The following is a 17,829-nucleotide window of genomic DNA, read 5'->3' on the forward strand; positions in this document are numbered from 1 at the left end:
CCCAGAAAACTGTTTGGCCCCAGAAAACTGTTTCTTACCCGTGATACGTAAGCTAGCATACAGTGCAGGTTGAATGGGAGGCTGTTGCTGTTCCTATACAATATGGCTGTTGTGCAGCCTATACACAAGGTGGTGGAAAAAGAACCATAGTTTTGGCTGCATCTCCTCTCCTATAGGAGTTAGGAGGTTATAACGTACAATGTTTTCTGTTAGAGCTAGGAGATTATGCATTCTTGTTTGCCGATACTCATGAAGCCTGCTGTTTCTGTGCCAAATGTGGCTGAAATCGATCCAAGTGTTGTGGAGGAAATTTTGGACATATATACATACACTGAGCTTTATAATAGGCAGATAGAATCAACAGCTTCTCTGAAAACTCAAAACCACACCATTAACCAATCGCTCTGAGGAAACCAGAGATATGAAAGTGAATACAGTTTTTAAAATATCATAACACCAAGATAATGGAGCTAATGGAAGAAACTAACTCAAGCTGTCTTTAAAACAAACAAAAAAAGGTGCATGCAACGAGGAAGTAAAGTTTGCGCTGGGAAGCCGTTAACATTCTCCCTACAATGTGGATCTCTCTTCATGCGATTTCCATATTTTTTGAGCCCTATTGGAAGTCATTCTATGCCGTTGATTTGCTTCAGACAGAGAGGTGCACACCTCGTTACAATTATTGTTCCATAGGCAATAACGAAAATGTTGCCACCAAGGCACTGACTGTCGTATCTTAGAGTGGGATAAATGTGTTAACAGTTACAGAGATTATTTTTGAAATAATAAACAGTTCACTTACTTTTTTCCCATCTATGTCGTTTATATTTGACACTACGTCAGAGTAATACTAATGGAAGTAAGATCACATAGAGACCAGCACTGATAAAGAGAGTTGTGAAACTTCTGTAGGCTATCAGAAGTAAGCATGGACTGCGGTAGTTTTCCTTGTAACTTTGATCAGCTAAGGTGGTAAACGCGTTACCTATACATTAGGCCTGTTGCATACCCATCAGGTATTATCTCATAACTACCTAGATTCATCTAAAAAACCAGAATCGGTGAATCGTCTACGAACTAAATGAGCATATACACACATCAAAAAAAGTTTTGCACCACCTCGGTTCCAAGAGTTCTGGAACCTATGCAGAAAACTGGAATAGAGATCTACATAAACATCATTTCCGCCCCTTTTACTGCTCATGAAAACCACACATTGCATGTTGTACCACCATACAGCGAGACCTTCAGAGGAGATGGTCCAGATTGCTGTACACACCGGTACCTCTAATACCCAGTAGCACGTCCTCTTGCATTGATGCATCCCTGTATTCGTCGTGGCATACTATCCACTAGTTCATCAAGGCACTGTTGATCCAGATTGTCCCACTCCTCAACGGTGATTCGACGTAGATCCGTCAGAGTGGTTGTTGGGACACGTTGTCCATAAACCAGTTTATACCAGGTAGGTTCAATAGGATTCATGTCTGGAGAATATGCTGGCCACTCTAGTCGAGCGATGTCGTTATCCTGAAGGAAGTCATTGACAATGTGTGCACGATGGGGGCGCAAATTATCGTCCATGAAGACGAATGCCTCGCCAATATGCTGCCGATATGTTTGCACTATCGGTCGGAGGATGGCATTCGCGTATCGTACAGCCTTTACGGTGCCTTCCATGACCACCAGCGGCGTACGTCGGCCCCACATAATGCCACCCCAAAACAGCAGGGTACCTCCACCATGCTGAACTCGCTGGACAGTGTGTGTAAGGCGTTCAGCCTGACCGGGTTGCCTCCGACGATTGTCTGGTTGAAGGAAAATGCGACACTCATCGATGAAGAGAACGTGATGCCAATCCCGATCGGTCCATTCGGCATGTTCTTGGGCCCTTCTGTACCGCCCTGCATGGTGTCGTGGTTGCAAAGATGGACCTCGTCATGGACGTCGGGAGTGAAGTTGCGCGTCATGCAGTCCATTGCGCAGAGTTTGAGTCGTAACACGATGTCCTGTGGCTGCACGAAAAGCATTATTCAATAAGGTGGCGTTGCTGTCAGGGTTCCTCCGAGCCTTAATCCGTAGGTGGCGGTCATCCACAGGCGTAGTAGCCATTGGGCGGCCTGAGCGAGGCATGTCATCTCCGCTGTGTCCGAACAACATTGCTTTGGTTAGCTCCGAGACGCCTGGAGACTTCCGTTGTTGAGAGCCCTTCCTGGCACAAAGTAACAATGCGGACGCGATCGAACCGAGGTATTGACCGTGTAGGCATGGCTGAACTACAGACAACACGAGCCGTGTGCCTCCTTCCCGCTGGAATGGCTGGAACTGATCGGTTGTCGGACCCCCTCCGTCTAATAGGCGCTGCTCATGCATGGTTGTTTATATCTGTGGGCGGGGTTCAGTGACATCTCTGAACAGTCAATGAGACTGTGTCTGTGATACAATATCCACAGTCAACGTCTATCTTCAGGAGTTCTGGGAACCGGGTTGATGGAAATTTTTTTTGGTGTGTGTATAAAAAAATCAGGTAAGCTAAGGAACATTTTTATTCTACGTAGTTATCTCCCTGTTTGTTACTTAAAAATAGACAGTATTTGTAGCAAAACTGAAATTTTCGATGTTTAATTTAGGTTGTATTCGAAAACCTTTGATTTGTTACATGAAACAGTGGGATGTTGTAGTAAAAATGAAGGAAACAATTTTATTTACATGCAGCGTCTGTTCTTTCAGACATGTCGGAAAGAGGAGACAACACATACACACCATATATATATATATATATATATATATATATATATATATATATATATATATATATATATATATAAAACTAAGACGAGACGGCCAATGATCTCTTCAGTGGAAGTGTACACCAGGCTAGAACTCTTACAGGATGAGCGAAATGCTGCGAGCAATAAGAGTAATGGGCAAGGAGTAGCAGAGTAGTAGTGTGAGGATAACTTAAGAATTTGGGTCTTGTGGGAGGCGAGCTAGGACAGTCTGTGCGGTTGCAGTGATCACTTTGTTCAGATGCTTAGTGGTCAGAGAATCTGCCTAGTGAGCAGGAGAAGCCACTGACCCAAGTTATTCAACACGCCACCGTGTGAGTTAGTGGTGGCTCCATAATGGCATGGGCCGTGTTTACGTGGAATAGACTGGAAGGTCTGTTCCAATTGAACTGATAGTTGACTGGAAATGTTAATTTTTGGCTACTTGGATTTTCGTGGACTTCATGTTCCCAAACAGCGACGGAATTTTTATGGGTGACAATCTGGTGACATCCGGACCACAGTTGTTCGCGATTGGTTTGAAGAATATTATCGACAGTTTGAGGGAATGATTTGGCAACCCAGATCGCCCGACATGAATTCCATCGAACATTTATGGGACATAGCTGAGGGGTCAGTTCATGCACAAAATCCTGCGCTGCCAATAATTTCGCAATTATGGACGGATATAGCGGTAGCATGGCTCAGTATTTCTGCAGGGACTTCCAGCGACTTATTCAGTCCATGCCACATCTAGTTGCTGAACTACGCCGGGCAAAAGGAGGTCCGACACGTTATTAGGCGGTATCCCATGACTTCTGTGACCTCAGTGTATGTCAAACATGGCTTCAGTACCTCATAGAACGTATATGAAACACGTTTGCGCGCCGGCCACGGTGGCCGTGCGGTTCTAGGCGCTGCAGTCCGAAACCGCGGGACTGCTGCGGTCGCAGGTTCGAATCCCGCCTCGGGCATGGATGCGTGTGATGTCCTTAGGTTAGTTAGGTTTAAGTAGTTCTAAGTTCTAGGGGACTGATGACCTAAGATGTTAAGTCCCATAGTGCTCAGAGCCATTTGAACCACGTTTGCGCTCTTCATAAACAACTTTCGCATTTATCAGTAATAAGAGGGTACACGTTCCTTTGATCACGATGACCTCAGATGTTAAGTCCCATAGTGCTCAGAGCCATTCGTACCTTTTGATGAACGTTACGTTCAGTACAAAATAATTACAGTAATTATGTGTATTTTTTATGTTTGTGCTTGTGAACTGTACTTGCATCAGAATTAATTGCTGTCGTTACATAAGAGATCAGATGTTATGCGATCAACTAATATTTATTACTTATAAAATGCAATTTGTTTTCTGTAAGGGTGTAAAATCTTAGGAATGATATGTGCTTCTAATTATGTGCAAAACGAACAAAGAATGCAAAGTCGTCTGTTCCCACTTTCTTTCGTTTGCATTCATGTATGTTTGTTTCCCTAGCAACACTACCAGTACTACGGATATCCCCACCATTTACTACGTCATTTATGTGGTGTACTAAAACTATCGATCCGTAGTCTTGGCAGAGCGCACCTCTACTGATAACACATCTACCACGCCGCATCGTAGAAAGAGACTACAAGGAAGATAGACGCACTAGTTACGTTGGTCCATGCTGCGCGAATAGCTAACTAACTTTTACTTGGGAATAACTATGTGCGTGAGACACAGCGTCGCTGGCTAGGATTCACGTCAACGGTCGCCAATTTAATCGTAATTTCTTCGGTTGTGCGTGTTGTGCTTAGAGGATGCACGAAAAGAATCGTAAGGTAACAACTATTCTAGATAAGCAACTGGAATGCTCGTATGCGCAGAACAGTAGTGTCAGATGTGCTAATCGTAGATGAACAGTCGTGGGGACAAGCAGTACTCTGATAGTAGCGTGGGAAGAAAAATTGTTGCTGTAACAATTGATTTCTATTAAGACTGAATAAGTGTTTCTAATGAAACAAATATATTTACTACGTTTCTGAACATTTAATTGCATTGTCGTGTCTTGTACTGATATCAGAGAAAAGTATAGGAGGAAGCATTTTGTGCTTGGAATAATGAGCTGTCCTCTGCTAACTAAACCTAAAAAGCTGTGAAAGTATGCAGTTAGATTGAACAGTGTTAAGACAGAAGTATTCTTCCAGTTTTAAAGGGCGTTGTTTATAAAATAAAGTTTAACTGATAATTCATTTCAGTGCTGATGGTGATGCTTTTTCTTTAATACGATCGTACGTTTTTTTTTTCCAGATCGTTCGATAGCAATTCCTCGGGATGTCACATTCACAGGTAAGTTCAATCTCTGAACATAATCCTTGATTCCTCCATACATGCCTATCGCCGCTCAGAATTTGCGTTTGATAATCATGTTCTTTCAGCAGCGTTATTGCCCAGTGAATATTTCCTGTGTGATATTTATTCCGTGCGGAACTGGGGTCCCTCTACATATTGTTGACAGTTAGAGTTGGATGCTTCTTTAAGAATCATTTATGTAGACCGGGTAACGGTTCAGCACGAATTACCTCCTTATAGCAACTGCTATAACTTTGACTCTGTCTGTGATTTATTGAAGTTTTCAGAAATGTTCTCAGTAATTGTTTATTTGTTAGAAATCTTGAGTATATGAGTAACTGCTGCTATCTGGGTTTGGAATTGTTAGGCTGTACCGTGAATGAGTTATGAGCTGGTCGACCTGAGATATACTTATCTCACTACGAAGCACGGATACCCATACTCCGCACAATTTGTGATCGTAATTCGTCTTTCCATTGTGACAGTAAGAGAAACAAAATTTCTGAGAGATGCATAAGGAGCAAAATTAGAAAAGAATACGTTCGCCGGAACAAATGTAAGTGCATGTAACGCAGTCAGTTTATATGTTATTAATTGCGGGCAGAGTTTTGTTATATGACACAACTCATCCGAGCAGCAGATAAAGTGGCAATGACTACTGAAATATTGTGGGGCAGTGCAGGAACGTACATACGTTGATGAATCTAATCTATATAAATGAAAACGTGGAAGTTCATTTGCTCAGAGTCGTGTATCTCCGAAAATTGTGACCTATTGCCTTGAAATTTGTCACAATGGTTTCTTTTTATACAGGTAGTTTAGAATATATAGTTTTTAATATAGTGACACATTGTCACCTAAAAGGAGAGTTATTCTTTTGGCTTATTGGTTTGTAAATGAACAGATAACACTGAAGACCGTGCAGCTTCTCTAGAACAAATGATAATTAATTGAACCCTCAGCTTCCGACAGGCCAACAATTTCGAGAACAGTTACTATCTTCATATATATAGTTAAAGCCTACCCAGCCATTGACCTTCGTCTGTGCGAATTCGCACAGGTTGCCCGAACTCGTATGGGAACGCCAAAGTGTGCGCGAGTAATGAGTGGATGGGCAAATATCTATTAGGTACATTACATATTTAGAATTGTGGACGGTTGGGAATGTGGATGTCACGGGAAGCGTGCAAGGGATAAGCCCCTGCAGTGGCGCTATTCATCTGTGTCCTCGGTGGCTCAGATGCATAGAGCGTCTGCCATGTAAGCAAGAGATCCTGGGTTCGAGTCCCGATCGCGGCACACATTTTCAGCTGTCCCCATCGAGGTATATCAAGAATACGTGTCGGCAGCTGAGGGTTTCAATTAACTATCATTTATTCTAGAGAAGCTGCACGGTCTTCAGTGGTATCTGTTCTTTCGAGAACAATTACTGTCTGCATATATATTATTGGTTTGTGATTAGACTATTACTATAGAATCTGAACTTGCTATAGTAATCAATAAGGCTCAGTGTCAAAGAGAGGGTGGAAGAGGAAGTGGACAGAGGGGTAGGAGGAAATTGACATAGAAAATGGGAAAGGGGAGATGGTCAGAGAGAGGGTGGAGGAGGTGATGGACAGGGAGAGGGTGGAGGTGGAGGTGGACAAAGAAAGGGGGTGGGGGAGGTGGACAGAGACGGGGGAGAGAAGGAGATTGGGAGGTATATCCAATACGCATACGTATGAGAAACGTGTGCATTCCCTTTTCTTTATTTTCCATTTAAGGAGACTGAGCCACAGCAAAGCTTGACCGGGTACAACTATTACTCTAATAAAAACAAGTATAGCCGTCTGAAGATGGGTGTGAAACTGATCGCGGGAGTAAAGTAATAGTTTTCAACTGTTTGTGTCTGGTTGCGTTGGCGATTAACGGTCCTTAATTACCGTGCAATTTGACGCACAGCGGTTAGGTTGTAGTCTCGATGCCCGCAGTTGTCGTTCGGAGTGCAGCCAGCATTTTGGCTGGTGTTGTGCACGCTGGAGCTTTTCAGGCACCGCGCCACTCGACGCTGCCTCAGCCCTCGGTGGCCGTTTCGGCCGCCTTCCCGACCACTGTTCAGCTCCACTGCGGAGAACTTGAGAGCAGGGACGCGGAAGGGGCGGCTTAGGTTCTCATTGTGCGCAGGCGGAGATCTGCGGCTGCGTGCGCGTGCAGTTGGATCGCCGCGAACAGCCGTAAGCGCCGTCGCCGCCGTTGTCCTCGCACCGAATCTGCATACAGAGCGCCAATGCGCGCTTGCAAATTGTCCTAATTGGCGGGCCTGTCCGCTCCCTGGGTCGTTCGTGGAAGAGGGCTGTCGAGAAAGGAGGTGGAAAGCAGGGCGACTCGGAGGCGGGATAAGAAAAACTCTTGTCTTCTCGCAGTTTCCCTTCTCTCGACTGTTTTCGCTGCCCTGCGAGTCCGCCGAGTAAAGCTTTTAACTCAACGCAACACTGAACACAGTCGGATTCAAACTATCACTGCAGGCTTCAATGGAATGACGCATTGAAATATTTTATGCATTTCTGTTGGATGTCCTAGACGGTGTCTTAGCCCTTATATTCAGTCTGTGACATTATCGTCGTGCTTCCAACAAGACTAACTCGAATGATTAACTTTTGTAAATAGCAAAGTGGAGAGTCCGTAAAGGGTATGGCACACACATCTTCTCGGAGGGATGGCTGTACTTTCAGGGACTGGAAAAGAGGCTAAGACGCAGTCTAGGATACCTAGTCGAACTTGGCATCCCATTCAGTGTTTGCAGTGGCGTTTCTTTCTCGTTCTTGAATGTAGCCAGTGCTATGTTAACGAGGCTGTAGCCCGTCTTCTGGCACTGGTGAGAATACGAGCATTTCTGCTGCCTCGAACTGAAAGCACGCAGGCTCTCCAGTCGGGACAGTTTGCGTGCGAGCAGAGGCACTATACATACATCAATAAATATACATACATACATACATGTATTATTGGAATGTTTCGGCTATTGGCGTCATCAGATCGCATTACACTTAGAATTTGCGAAAGTAAGTTTATTGTAATTTGCAATGAAACGTATGCTGAAGTCGGGATCTGACGATCGCAACAGCTGGAACGCGTCCTTAATGTTGTGAATTAAAGAAAAAAATCCATGAACAAAGCGACTTACAAATTATTATTAACAAAAGTTTATAATACAGTTCTAAAAATGGATGATTCTCAGCAACAGTGCATTAGTTTCGGGTTGCAAATAACTCTTTCGTACATTGACCTAGGTTTCGACACATATAAGGATGTCTTCATCAGAATTACATTTTGAGAAACCGTAAAATTACATTGCGAGAAAGCAATGGTCGGAAAACCGCAGATATGCTCAAGTCAAAAAAATAAAACAAGACACGGTCCACGGAGCTGATGTTGTTCCTAACTACGCACACGTGCCAAATGCTGGAACGTGTTGTATTTTATTTTTTAACTTGAGCGTATCTGCTCTTAATTTGTCCATTGCTTTCTCGCAGTATAGTTTTACGGTTTGACAAAATTTCATTCTGATGAAGACATCCATAGAGATGACGAAACATAGGTCAGCGAACCAAACAGTTATTTGCAACCGGTTGGCTGCATAATCCTATGTTTAAAGTTCATAATGATCACAAACACACTTTAAGAATATATTTCCTCCATTAACAATGAGAAGATGTAGATAAATACTGAATAATGATACCGGAATGCACTCCTTTGCTATGTGCTATTTTCTAATCAAATAGAGTGACTGTCTACGTGAGCTAGTAACGGATTCCCAATAGAGACGAGGTAGGTGTGTTCGCATCTCCATCTACACTCCATAGTGATAGTGGACTTTTTCGTCATACTTTTTTGGCATTTCTTTGGCACGCAGCTAACAGAGAAAGAGAGAGAGAGAGAGAGGGGGGGGGGGGTGCTTCTGTAAAGTGTCTGACTGTATGAAAAGGAATGCCTGATGTCTTCACCCTGTGCTGTCGGGCGAGCAGAACGACCTCAACCATATGACCCTTTGTTTGCTTCTGCGTTTCCAAGATACGCACAGTTTACCACAGTAACTAGTGAATTTCCTGCTAGTAGCAACAACAAATGCTGTTGAGATGTTTAAACACACGATCGTTTTCTCCGCTACTGAATAAATGATAATTTAACGCTTTAGTGTTACACTTAAAGTATTCCAAGGTGTAAGGCTAGATTAGACCGCAGTTATCGTATTGTATTGTTTTTTATTTCTCATGTTACAGACGGACTGCGTCAGCGGTACATGTCTCATAAAAAGAATAATAAATCGAAGTGTGGTAATACTAAGAGCGTGTTCTACTCCCTATATGCTTTGACGGCCATTAGTTCCATTCGAACTTCATAGGAAATCTGGTAGGCTCCTAGAACCAACTCTGAATCCGATGCGTGCTATTCTTGAGCGACACTGACAATAGAACACACACGAATAATTTTCGGACGTTCCTTAGGAACAGCCGCCGTGGTAGTGGTTGCTGCGTAGAGAAACGATGTGTGAGACTTTGTGCAATCCGGCGCCCGCAAGACAGGATCAGGCCGATTTTATGAGCCGAAGATACAATTAGATACTCGTGCGTGTTTCTGCTGATAACTGGAGACTCTTCATGCAGTTCGTAGTCACATAAGCCCTCTTATCTACATCTACATCTATACTCCGCGAGCCACCTTACGGTGTGTGGCGGAGGGTACTTATTGTACCACTATCTGATCCCCCCTTCCCTGTTCCATTCACGAATTGTGCGTGGGAAGAACGACTGCTTGTAAGTCTCCGTATTTGCTCTAATTTCTCGGATCTTTTCGTTGTGATCATTACGCGAGATATATGTGGGCGGTAGTAATATGTTGCCCATCCCTTCCCGGAATGTGCTCTCTCGTAATTTCGATAATAAACCTCTCCGTATTGCGTAACGCCTTTCTTGAAGTGTCCGCCACTGGAGCTTGTTCAGCATCTCCGTAACGCTCTCGCGCTGACTAAATGTCCCCATGACGAATCGCGCTGCTTTTCGCTGGATCATGTCTATCTCTTCTATTAATCCAACCTGGTAAGGGTCCCATACTGATGAGCAATACTCAAGAATCGGACGAACAAGCGTTTTGTAAGCTACTTCTTTCCTCGATGAGTCACATTTTCTTAGAATTCTTCCTATGAATCTCAACCTGGCGCCTGCTTTTCCCACTATTTGTTTTATGTGATCATTCCACTTCAGATCGCTCCGGATAGTAACTCCTAAGTATTTTACGGTCGTTACCGCTTCCAATGATTTACCACCTATGGCATAATCGTACTGGAATGGATTTCTGCCCCTATGTATGCGCATTATATTACATTTATCTACGTTTAGGGAAAGCTGCCAGCTGTCGCACCATGCATTAATCCTCTGCAGGTCCTCCTGGAGTACGTACGAGTCTTCTGATGTTGCTACTTTCTTGTAGACAACCGTGTCATCTGCAAATAGCCTCACGGAGCTACCGATGTTGTCAACTAAGTCATTTATGTATATTGTAAACAATAAAGGTCCTATCACGCTTCCCTGCGGTACTCCCGAAATTACCTCTACATCTGCAGATTTTGAACCGTTAAGAATGACATGTTGTGTTCTTTCTTCTAGGAAATCCTGAATCCAATCACAAACCTGGTCCGATATTCCGTAAGCTCGTATTTTTTTCACTAAACGTAAGTGCGGAACCGTATCAAATGCCTTCCTGAAGTCCAGGAATACGGCATCAATCTGCTCGCCAGTGTCTACGGCACTGTGAATTTCTTGGGCAAATAGGGCGAGCTGAGTTTCACATGATCTCTGTTTGCGGAATCCATGTTGGTTATGATGAAGGAGATTTGTATTATCTAAGAACGTCATAATACGAGAACACAAAACATGTTCCATTATTCTACAACAGATTGACGTAAGCGAAATAGGCCTATAATTATTCGCATCTGATTTATGACCCTTCTTGAAAATGGGAACGACCTGCGCTTTCTTCCAGTCGCTAGGTACTTTACGTTCTTCCAGCGATCTACGATAAATTGCTGATAGAAAGGGGGCAAGTTCTTTAGCATAATCACTGTAGAATCTTAAGGGTATCTCGTCTGGTCCGGATGCTTTTCCGCTATTAAGTGATAGCAGTTGTTTTTCAATTCCGATATCGTTTATTTCAATATTTTCCATTTTGGCGTCCCTGCGACGGCTGAAGTCAGGGACCGTGTTACGATTTTCCGCAGTGAAACAGTTTCGGAACACTGAATTCAGTATTTCTGCCTTTCTTCGGTCGTCCTCTGTTTCGGTGCCATCGTGGTCAACGAGTGACTGAATAGGGGATTTAGATCCGCTTACCGATTTTACATATGACCAAAACTTTTTAGGGTTCTTGTTTAGATTGTTTGCCAATGTTTTATGTTCGAATTCGTTGAATGCTTCTCTCATTGCTCTCTTTACGCTCTTTTTCGCTTCGTTCAGCTTTTCCTTATCAGCTATGATTCGACTACTCTTAAACCTATGATGAAGCTTTCTTTGTTTCCGTAGTACCTTTCGTACATGATTGTTATACCACGGTGGATCTTTCCCCTCGCTTTGGACCTTAGTCGGTACGAACTTACCTAAGGCGTACTGGACGATGTTTCTGAATTTTTTCCATTTTTGTTCCACATCCTCTTCCTCAGAAATGAACGTTTGATGGTGGTCACTCAGATATTCTGCGATTTGTGCCCTATCACTCTTGTTAAGCAAATATATTTTCCTTCCTTTCTTGGCATTTCTTATTACACTTGTAGTCATTGATGCAACCACTGACTTATGATCACTGATACCCTCTTCTACATTCACGGAGTCGAAAAGTTCCGGTCTATTTGTTGCTATGAGGTCTAAAACGTTAGCTTCACGAGTTGGTTCTCTAACTATCTGCTCGAAGTAATTCTCGGACAAGGCAGTCAGGATAATGTCACATGAGTCTCTGTCCCTGGCTCCAGTTCTGATTGTGTGACTATCCCATTCTATACCTGGTAGATTGAAGTCTCCCCCTATTACAATAGTATGATCACGAAACTTCTTCACGACGTTCTGCAGGTTCTCTCTGAGGTGCTCAACTACTACGGTTGCTGATGCAGGTGGTCTATAGAAGCATCCGACTATCATATCTGACCCACCTTTGATACTTAACTTAACCCAGATTATTTCACATTCGCATTCGCTAATAACTTCACTGGATATTATTGAATTCTTTACTGCTATAAATACTCCTCCACCATTGGCGTTTATCCTATCCTTGCGGTATATATTCCATTCTGTGTCTAGGATTTCGTTACTGTTCACTTCCGGTTTTAACCAACTTTCCGTTCCTAATACTATATGCGCACTATTTCCTTCAATAAGAGATACTAATTCAGGAACCTTGCCCTGGATACTCCTGCAGTTTACCAATATTACGTTAACTTTTCCTGTTTTTGGTCTCTGAGGACGGACGTTCTTTATGAACGATGATAATGTCCTCTCTGGTAAGCCGTCAGGTATTTTATCGTTTCGCCCAAGGGGGGGTCCCTCTAACCTAAAAAACCCCCGTGTGCACGCCACACGTACTCTGCTACCCTAGTAGCTGCTTCCGGTGTGTAGTGCACGCCTGACCTGTCTAGGGGGGGCCCTACAGTTCTCCACCCAATAACGGAGGTCGATGAATTTGCAACCATTATAGTCGCAGAGTCGTCTGAGCCTCTGGTTTAGACCCTCCACACGGCTCCAAACCAGAGGACCGCGATCGACTCTGGGCACTATGCTGCAGATATTAAGCTCAGCTTGCACTCCGCGTGCGATGCTGGTTGTCTTCACCAAATCAGCCAGCCGCCGGAAGGAACCAAGGATGGCCTCAGAACCCAAGCGGCAGGCGTCATTCGTTCCGACATGTGCTACTATCTGCAGCCGGTCACACCCAGTGCGTTCAATAGCTGCCGGAAGGGCCTCCTCCACATTACGGACGAGACCCCCCGGCAAGCACACCGAGTGCACACTGGCATTCTTCCCCGACCTACCCGCTATTTTCCTGAGGGGCTCCATAACCCGCCTAACGTTGGAGCTCCCTATAACTAATAGGCCCGCCCTCTGTGACTGTCGGGACCAAGCTAACTGTGATGGTTGTAGTAACTGCACGTAAGTACTAAACCCTCATATTTCTGTTAACACAGTACCTAGAGTGCTCATATGTTTCACATTTACGACTTGTAGAAAGAACCAGATTCATTCTGTCAATTCAGGGAATCTGTTGTCAGCTCGAAGGAGACCATTTGGTGCACTGTGAAACTTTTGTTTTCTTGTGCTTCTCCGTGTGTATCTCATATAGAATCGAGATTTTGTAGCAAGTCCACAACCTGTGGGTTCACCATTGATGTTCACTTGAAATTAGCTTTTTTCGTGTGTGGTCTGTACGACCGTTCACTTCCATCTTTACTACGGAATAAACCTGGAGTCGTTTAATGTAACAGCTCATTTGGCTGGATTCGAGTCCGCGCATTTCGTTATGTCAAAGCTTTCGCTCGTCATCAGAAGCGATTTCATAATAGCACACCAGCAGTGCCACACTCAAAAGGGGGAGAGGGGTCGGTGGTCGGGGTCAGGGGGCAGTTTGGACTTATACCAGATACAATGAAAATTTTCTAGTGCCAAAATCCCTGGACTTTATTTCCTACTCCAAGTTTTTCTTTTGTTTGCTCAACGTAGATACTGAATGACAATGACGATGGCTGCAACTCTCTCTCAATCCCTTCTCAACGACTGCTTCCTATTCAAGCCCCTCGGCTCTTACAACTGCCGTTAGGATTTTGTACGAGTTGTAAATAGCCTTCCGCTCCCTGTATTTTACCCCTTCTACATGCAGAATTTCAGATCAATATAAACATATAATTTTCGTAACGCAATTTCCCGACAACAGCTCGTGGAGCGTCAGAATTATTACAGAATTGTACCACATGCGCGTCGCTTAGACCAGAAGGACGCTGTAGCTACTGGTAGCAATAAAAACTACGAGCACGCCTTGAAACTGTTGTGTCAGTTCTTTTATATTGGCGTTGGATCTCACCTAACAGGCTGTTTAGTTCTAGTATAAATTGCAGTAGCATCCGAAACAACAAACATTCTCTTCTGTATTCTCGGAGTTGTCAGGATTCTCCAATGAAATTTACTTCCTGAGTGACATTTTCTGTTAAAGAACGGCGTAAGTAAAGTGACATAATTTACACTGTATTCAGCATAGGGCCATTGATAGCCATTTTTGGTCCTTTTTTTTGTAACAGGAACTAAAAGCCTTAAAAGCGGTAGGCAATAAAGCTGGTTCTGTGGAGCGCTGTTCCCGCACGGGCTCGGCTCCGTTGTGTCAGTCTCTGCTATCGGCCAGATCGGAGCCCGCTCGGCGCCGCGCTTGGGCCCAGTCGATAATGTCGCCGAAATTAGGTGCGAGTGCGCAGTATCTGTTTCCGTGTTGCGCGCTACGCTGCGTGGCGCTTCAGTTAATTGGCAGCCCTGGCTCCGTAAACACGGCCGGCCGACCGGTAATGAAATTGAAGCGAGCTTCCGCGGGCCGGTCCGACTGCCGCCCACCGCTGACGCGCCTCTTCCCGCGTCCACCGGGTGCGCCGCTTTGTTGTCGGCGTGTGGAGGCCACAGCTAATTTCGTTGCTCCCTTCCTCTGCGAGTTGTGGGCCTTATGTTGAAGAATATTCCTCTGGTGAGAACGATGTCAACCACAAGTCGACGGTTGTTCACGGCGCGATTAAAGGCGTACTTACTGTAAACAAAAACATAATGGCACTGTCTAAGGACAGTACGCTATACACCCGTTCCTTGTGTCAACGAGGAGAGCGTTAGAGACTCGCGCTAACCTTGATTTTACGAGAATTGTGTTTATTCAATTGATGATACACTGTTGGCTATGGGAAAGCATGTGGAAGAACATACATGTACATATATACTTTGCACGTCACTTTACATTGCGTAACGTAAGAAATAACTATTTTCGCTCGCGCGTGCGGCGACAGAGTAACACATGGGTTTGACAAAAAGTAAGGATAACACTGTTCTCAGTAATACCAGACGTTATTGACACGTTCACCGCATTATATATTCTCATTATAATCACCTCGCATCTCGATCACCTTCCACCACACAGAGACGGAAGGCGTCGTACGCCGTCAGCGCGTTTATCTGCGTCTGTGTCTCGCGACGACCAGCCTATGGCATGTATGATGTCTTGTCTTGCGTTGTAAAGGATTCCACGAAGAGGTTCCTTCATTTTCGCGAATAGGTCGTAAGAGCACGGACTCGTATCGGGTGAAGAGGACGTATGTTCCAGTATTTCCCAATCCGACGTACGCAGGAGCTCCTGCACGAGTTTCGCAGTGCAGTATCGTGCACTGTTCGGAAGATGATGGGATGCACTGCCATAAGGTGCCGTCACTTTCTTCTTAGTGATGTCGAAAGAAATTTTTGTAGTAGACTGCAGTGACCGTCTGCCACTGTGGTACAACGTGTGTCATTATTAACCTGTGGATATCGTAGGCTACAAAACCATCACTTTGATACCAGATGTTTCATGGCGCACGTTCTGTGGGCGAGGAAAACCAAGGCGTTTCTATTCATGGATTGCCGCTTTATCGTCGTTCGTACGACCGAGCCCAAGTTTCCTCCATAGTGACGATCTTTCTAAGGAAGTCTTTACCAACCCTGTGGTAGCGATGACAAATTCCTTTGCAAGTGCATAAAGATACTACTGCTGCACCACGCCCACTGCATGCGATATCCAACGCGCTATAATTCTGCGGAACCAAACAATATCGTGCAAAGTGTGGAGCACTGTTTTGTGGTACACGCCTTCCTATGCGGCTAACTCATGCGCAGTCCATGGGCAGTCGACATCCAGGAGGGAGGCGAAGACCTCAGCTGCCATGTTTCCAGTGGGGGATTCGTCCCAAACGAGGCCAATCTTTAATGGTATCCCTGCCATCCTGAAACACTTTCACTCATCTCTTCACCGTACGACATGGCAATGCTGCATCGCCACGCGCTTCACGAAGTCCCTAGAAACCTTGTTAAACGTTTGGGCCATGTACCATTCAAGCACGTAGTTCGTGTTTGCTAAACATACTGTTAGGGTGCCGGAATTGGGCTCCCCCTCTTTCAGGCAGTACACACCGCAACTGACTCAAACACAGCCGTTGCCGCTCGCTGCACTACTTCTACTGACCTTTTACTGTCAGCAACAGGCAGCATGCGTGTCATTTGACGCACATCCTCCATGTTGAGGCAGTGCTGCCACTACATTTTATGCATCCCTCGTATATACGACTGCCCCTGGACACGTGCTAATTTCTTACCTTACTCTCTCGTTCCCTTGGCGAGCTATAGGGTGGTGGCATCTCTGTTGTCGCATAGTCTTCTTCTACAAGGGGCTTTCTGTGATTTACACTTCATTTATTTTATCATTCATTGAGTGCTGCCTGATGCATGATTGCAGTTGTAATATGTAGTACTTTGGTCTACCCGTAGGTGGCAGGACAATCACCAGAAGTGTCATCCCTACATCTACATCTACATCCTCGAGCCACCCTACTGTGCATGTCATCCCTCCACAGTACATCCCATTTTCCTAACTGCTATCACTACGTGAGCGGACAACATAGAGTGTAATCAAAAGGCCGGCCGCGGTGGTCTAGCGGTTCTAGGCGCTCAGTCCGGAACAGCGCGACTGCTACGGTCGCAGGTTCGAAACCTGCCTCGGGCATGGATGTGTGTGATGTCCTTAGGTTAGTTTGGTTTAAGTAGTTCTAAGTTCTAGGGGACTGATGACCACAGATGTTAAGTCCCATGGTGCTCAGAGCCATTTGAACCATTTTTTGTAATCAAAAACGACAGCGCTGGACGGCATGGTTTCTGTGGAATGAGAGTGCGAACACTGCGGATACGCAGAGGCGACTGGTGTCACATGTACTACTGGGAGGACGGCTGGAAAAGTGGCCGCACATTAACGGAGAAAGAAACTTGTTCTGGAAGAAAAGTCACTGTGGTAACACCAGTCAACATTTCAAGAATGCATAAGCATATTCAGGAGAACAGGTTGGCCGAGCAAGGTGGCACATTGGCTAGCACACTGGACTCGCACTCTGGAGGATCATGAGGATCACTGTTCAACTACGTGTACTGATTTCCCTAAATCGCTCCAGGTATGTATCCGGATGCTTCCTTTCAAAGCACACGGCATATTTCCTCCCCTATCCTTGACACAATCCGAGCTTGTGCTTCGTCTCTAATGATATTGATGTCGACAGGACATTAAACCCAATCTTCCTTCCTTCCTTCCTTCCTTCCTTCGATAACAGGTGCATCAGTGTTACGGAACTGGAGGCGGCTACAGCACTTGCGAGAAGCATTCTGCAGTGAATAGGGCAAAACACCTTGAGCTTTGCAAGGTGTCCGCGAGGTGGGTCGAAAAATCCCTGAATGCAGCACAAACACAGAAGCAGAAGGACGTTTGAAGTCATCTCCTTCAACACCACAACCAGGATCCCGAACGTTTCATGTCCAAACTCGTGACTGGCGACGAGACTTAGATCCGCTACCATTAGGAGGAGACCAAAACTCAATCAGTGCTGTGGAAGCATACAGGTAGCCCTGCGGCGAAGTAGTTCCGTATGGCGGTTCAGTAGTAAAAACACAGCCCCACACTCTT

The 17,829-nt window shown here is 44.9% G+C and overlaps 1 protein-coding gene across 1 annotated transcript in view; it reads left to right on the forward strand.

Moving 5' to 3' along the window:
* The window catches only part of LOC126426960 (uncharacterized), a 1,049,247-nt gene that overhangs the window by 747,292 nt on the left and 284,126 nt on the right, over nt 1-17,829 (forward strand). Inside the window, exon 6 of the mRNA XM_050089126.1 lies at nt 5,056-5,094. Within this exon, the coding sequence (XP_049945083.1) occupies nt 5,056-5,094 (39 nt within the window). The remainder of the gene's footprint in view (nt 1-5,055; nt 5,095-17,829) is intronic.

Source organism: Schistocerca serialis, chromosome 1 (genome assembly GCF_023864345.2).
Source record: "Schistocerca serialis cubense isolate TAMUIC-IGC-003099 chromosome 1, iqSchSeri2.2, whole genome shotgun sequence".
NCBI lineage: Eukaryota > Metazoa > Arthropoda > Insecta > Orthoptera > Acrididae > Schistocerca > Schistocerca serialis.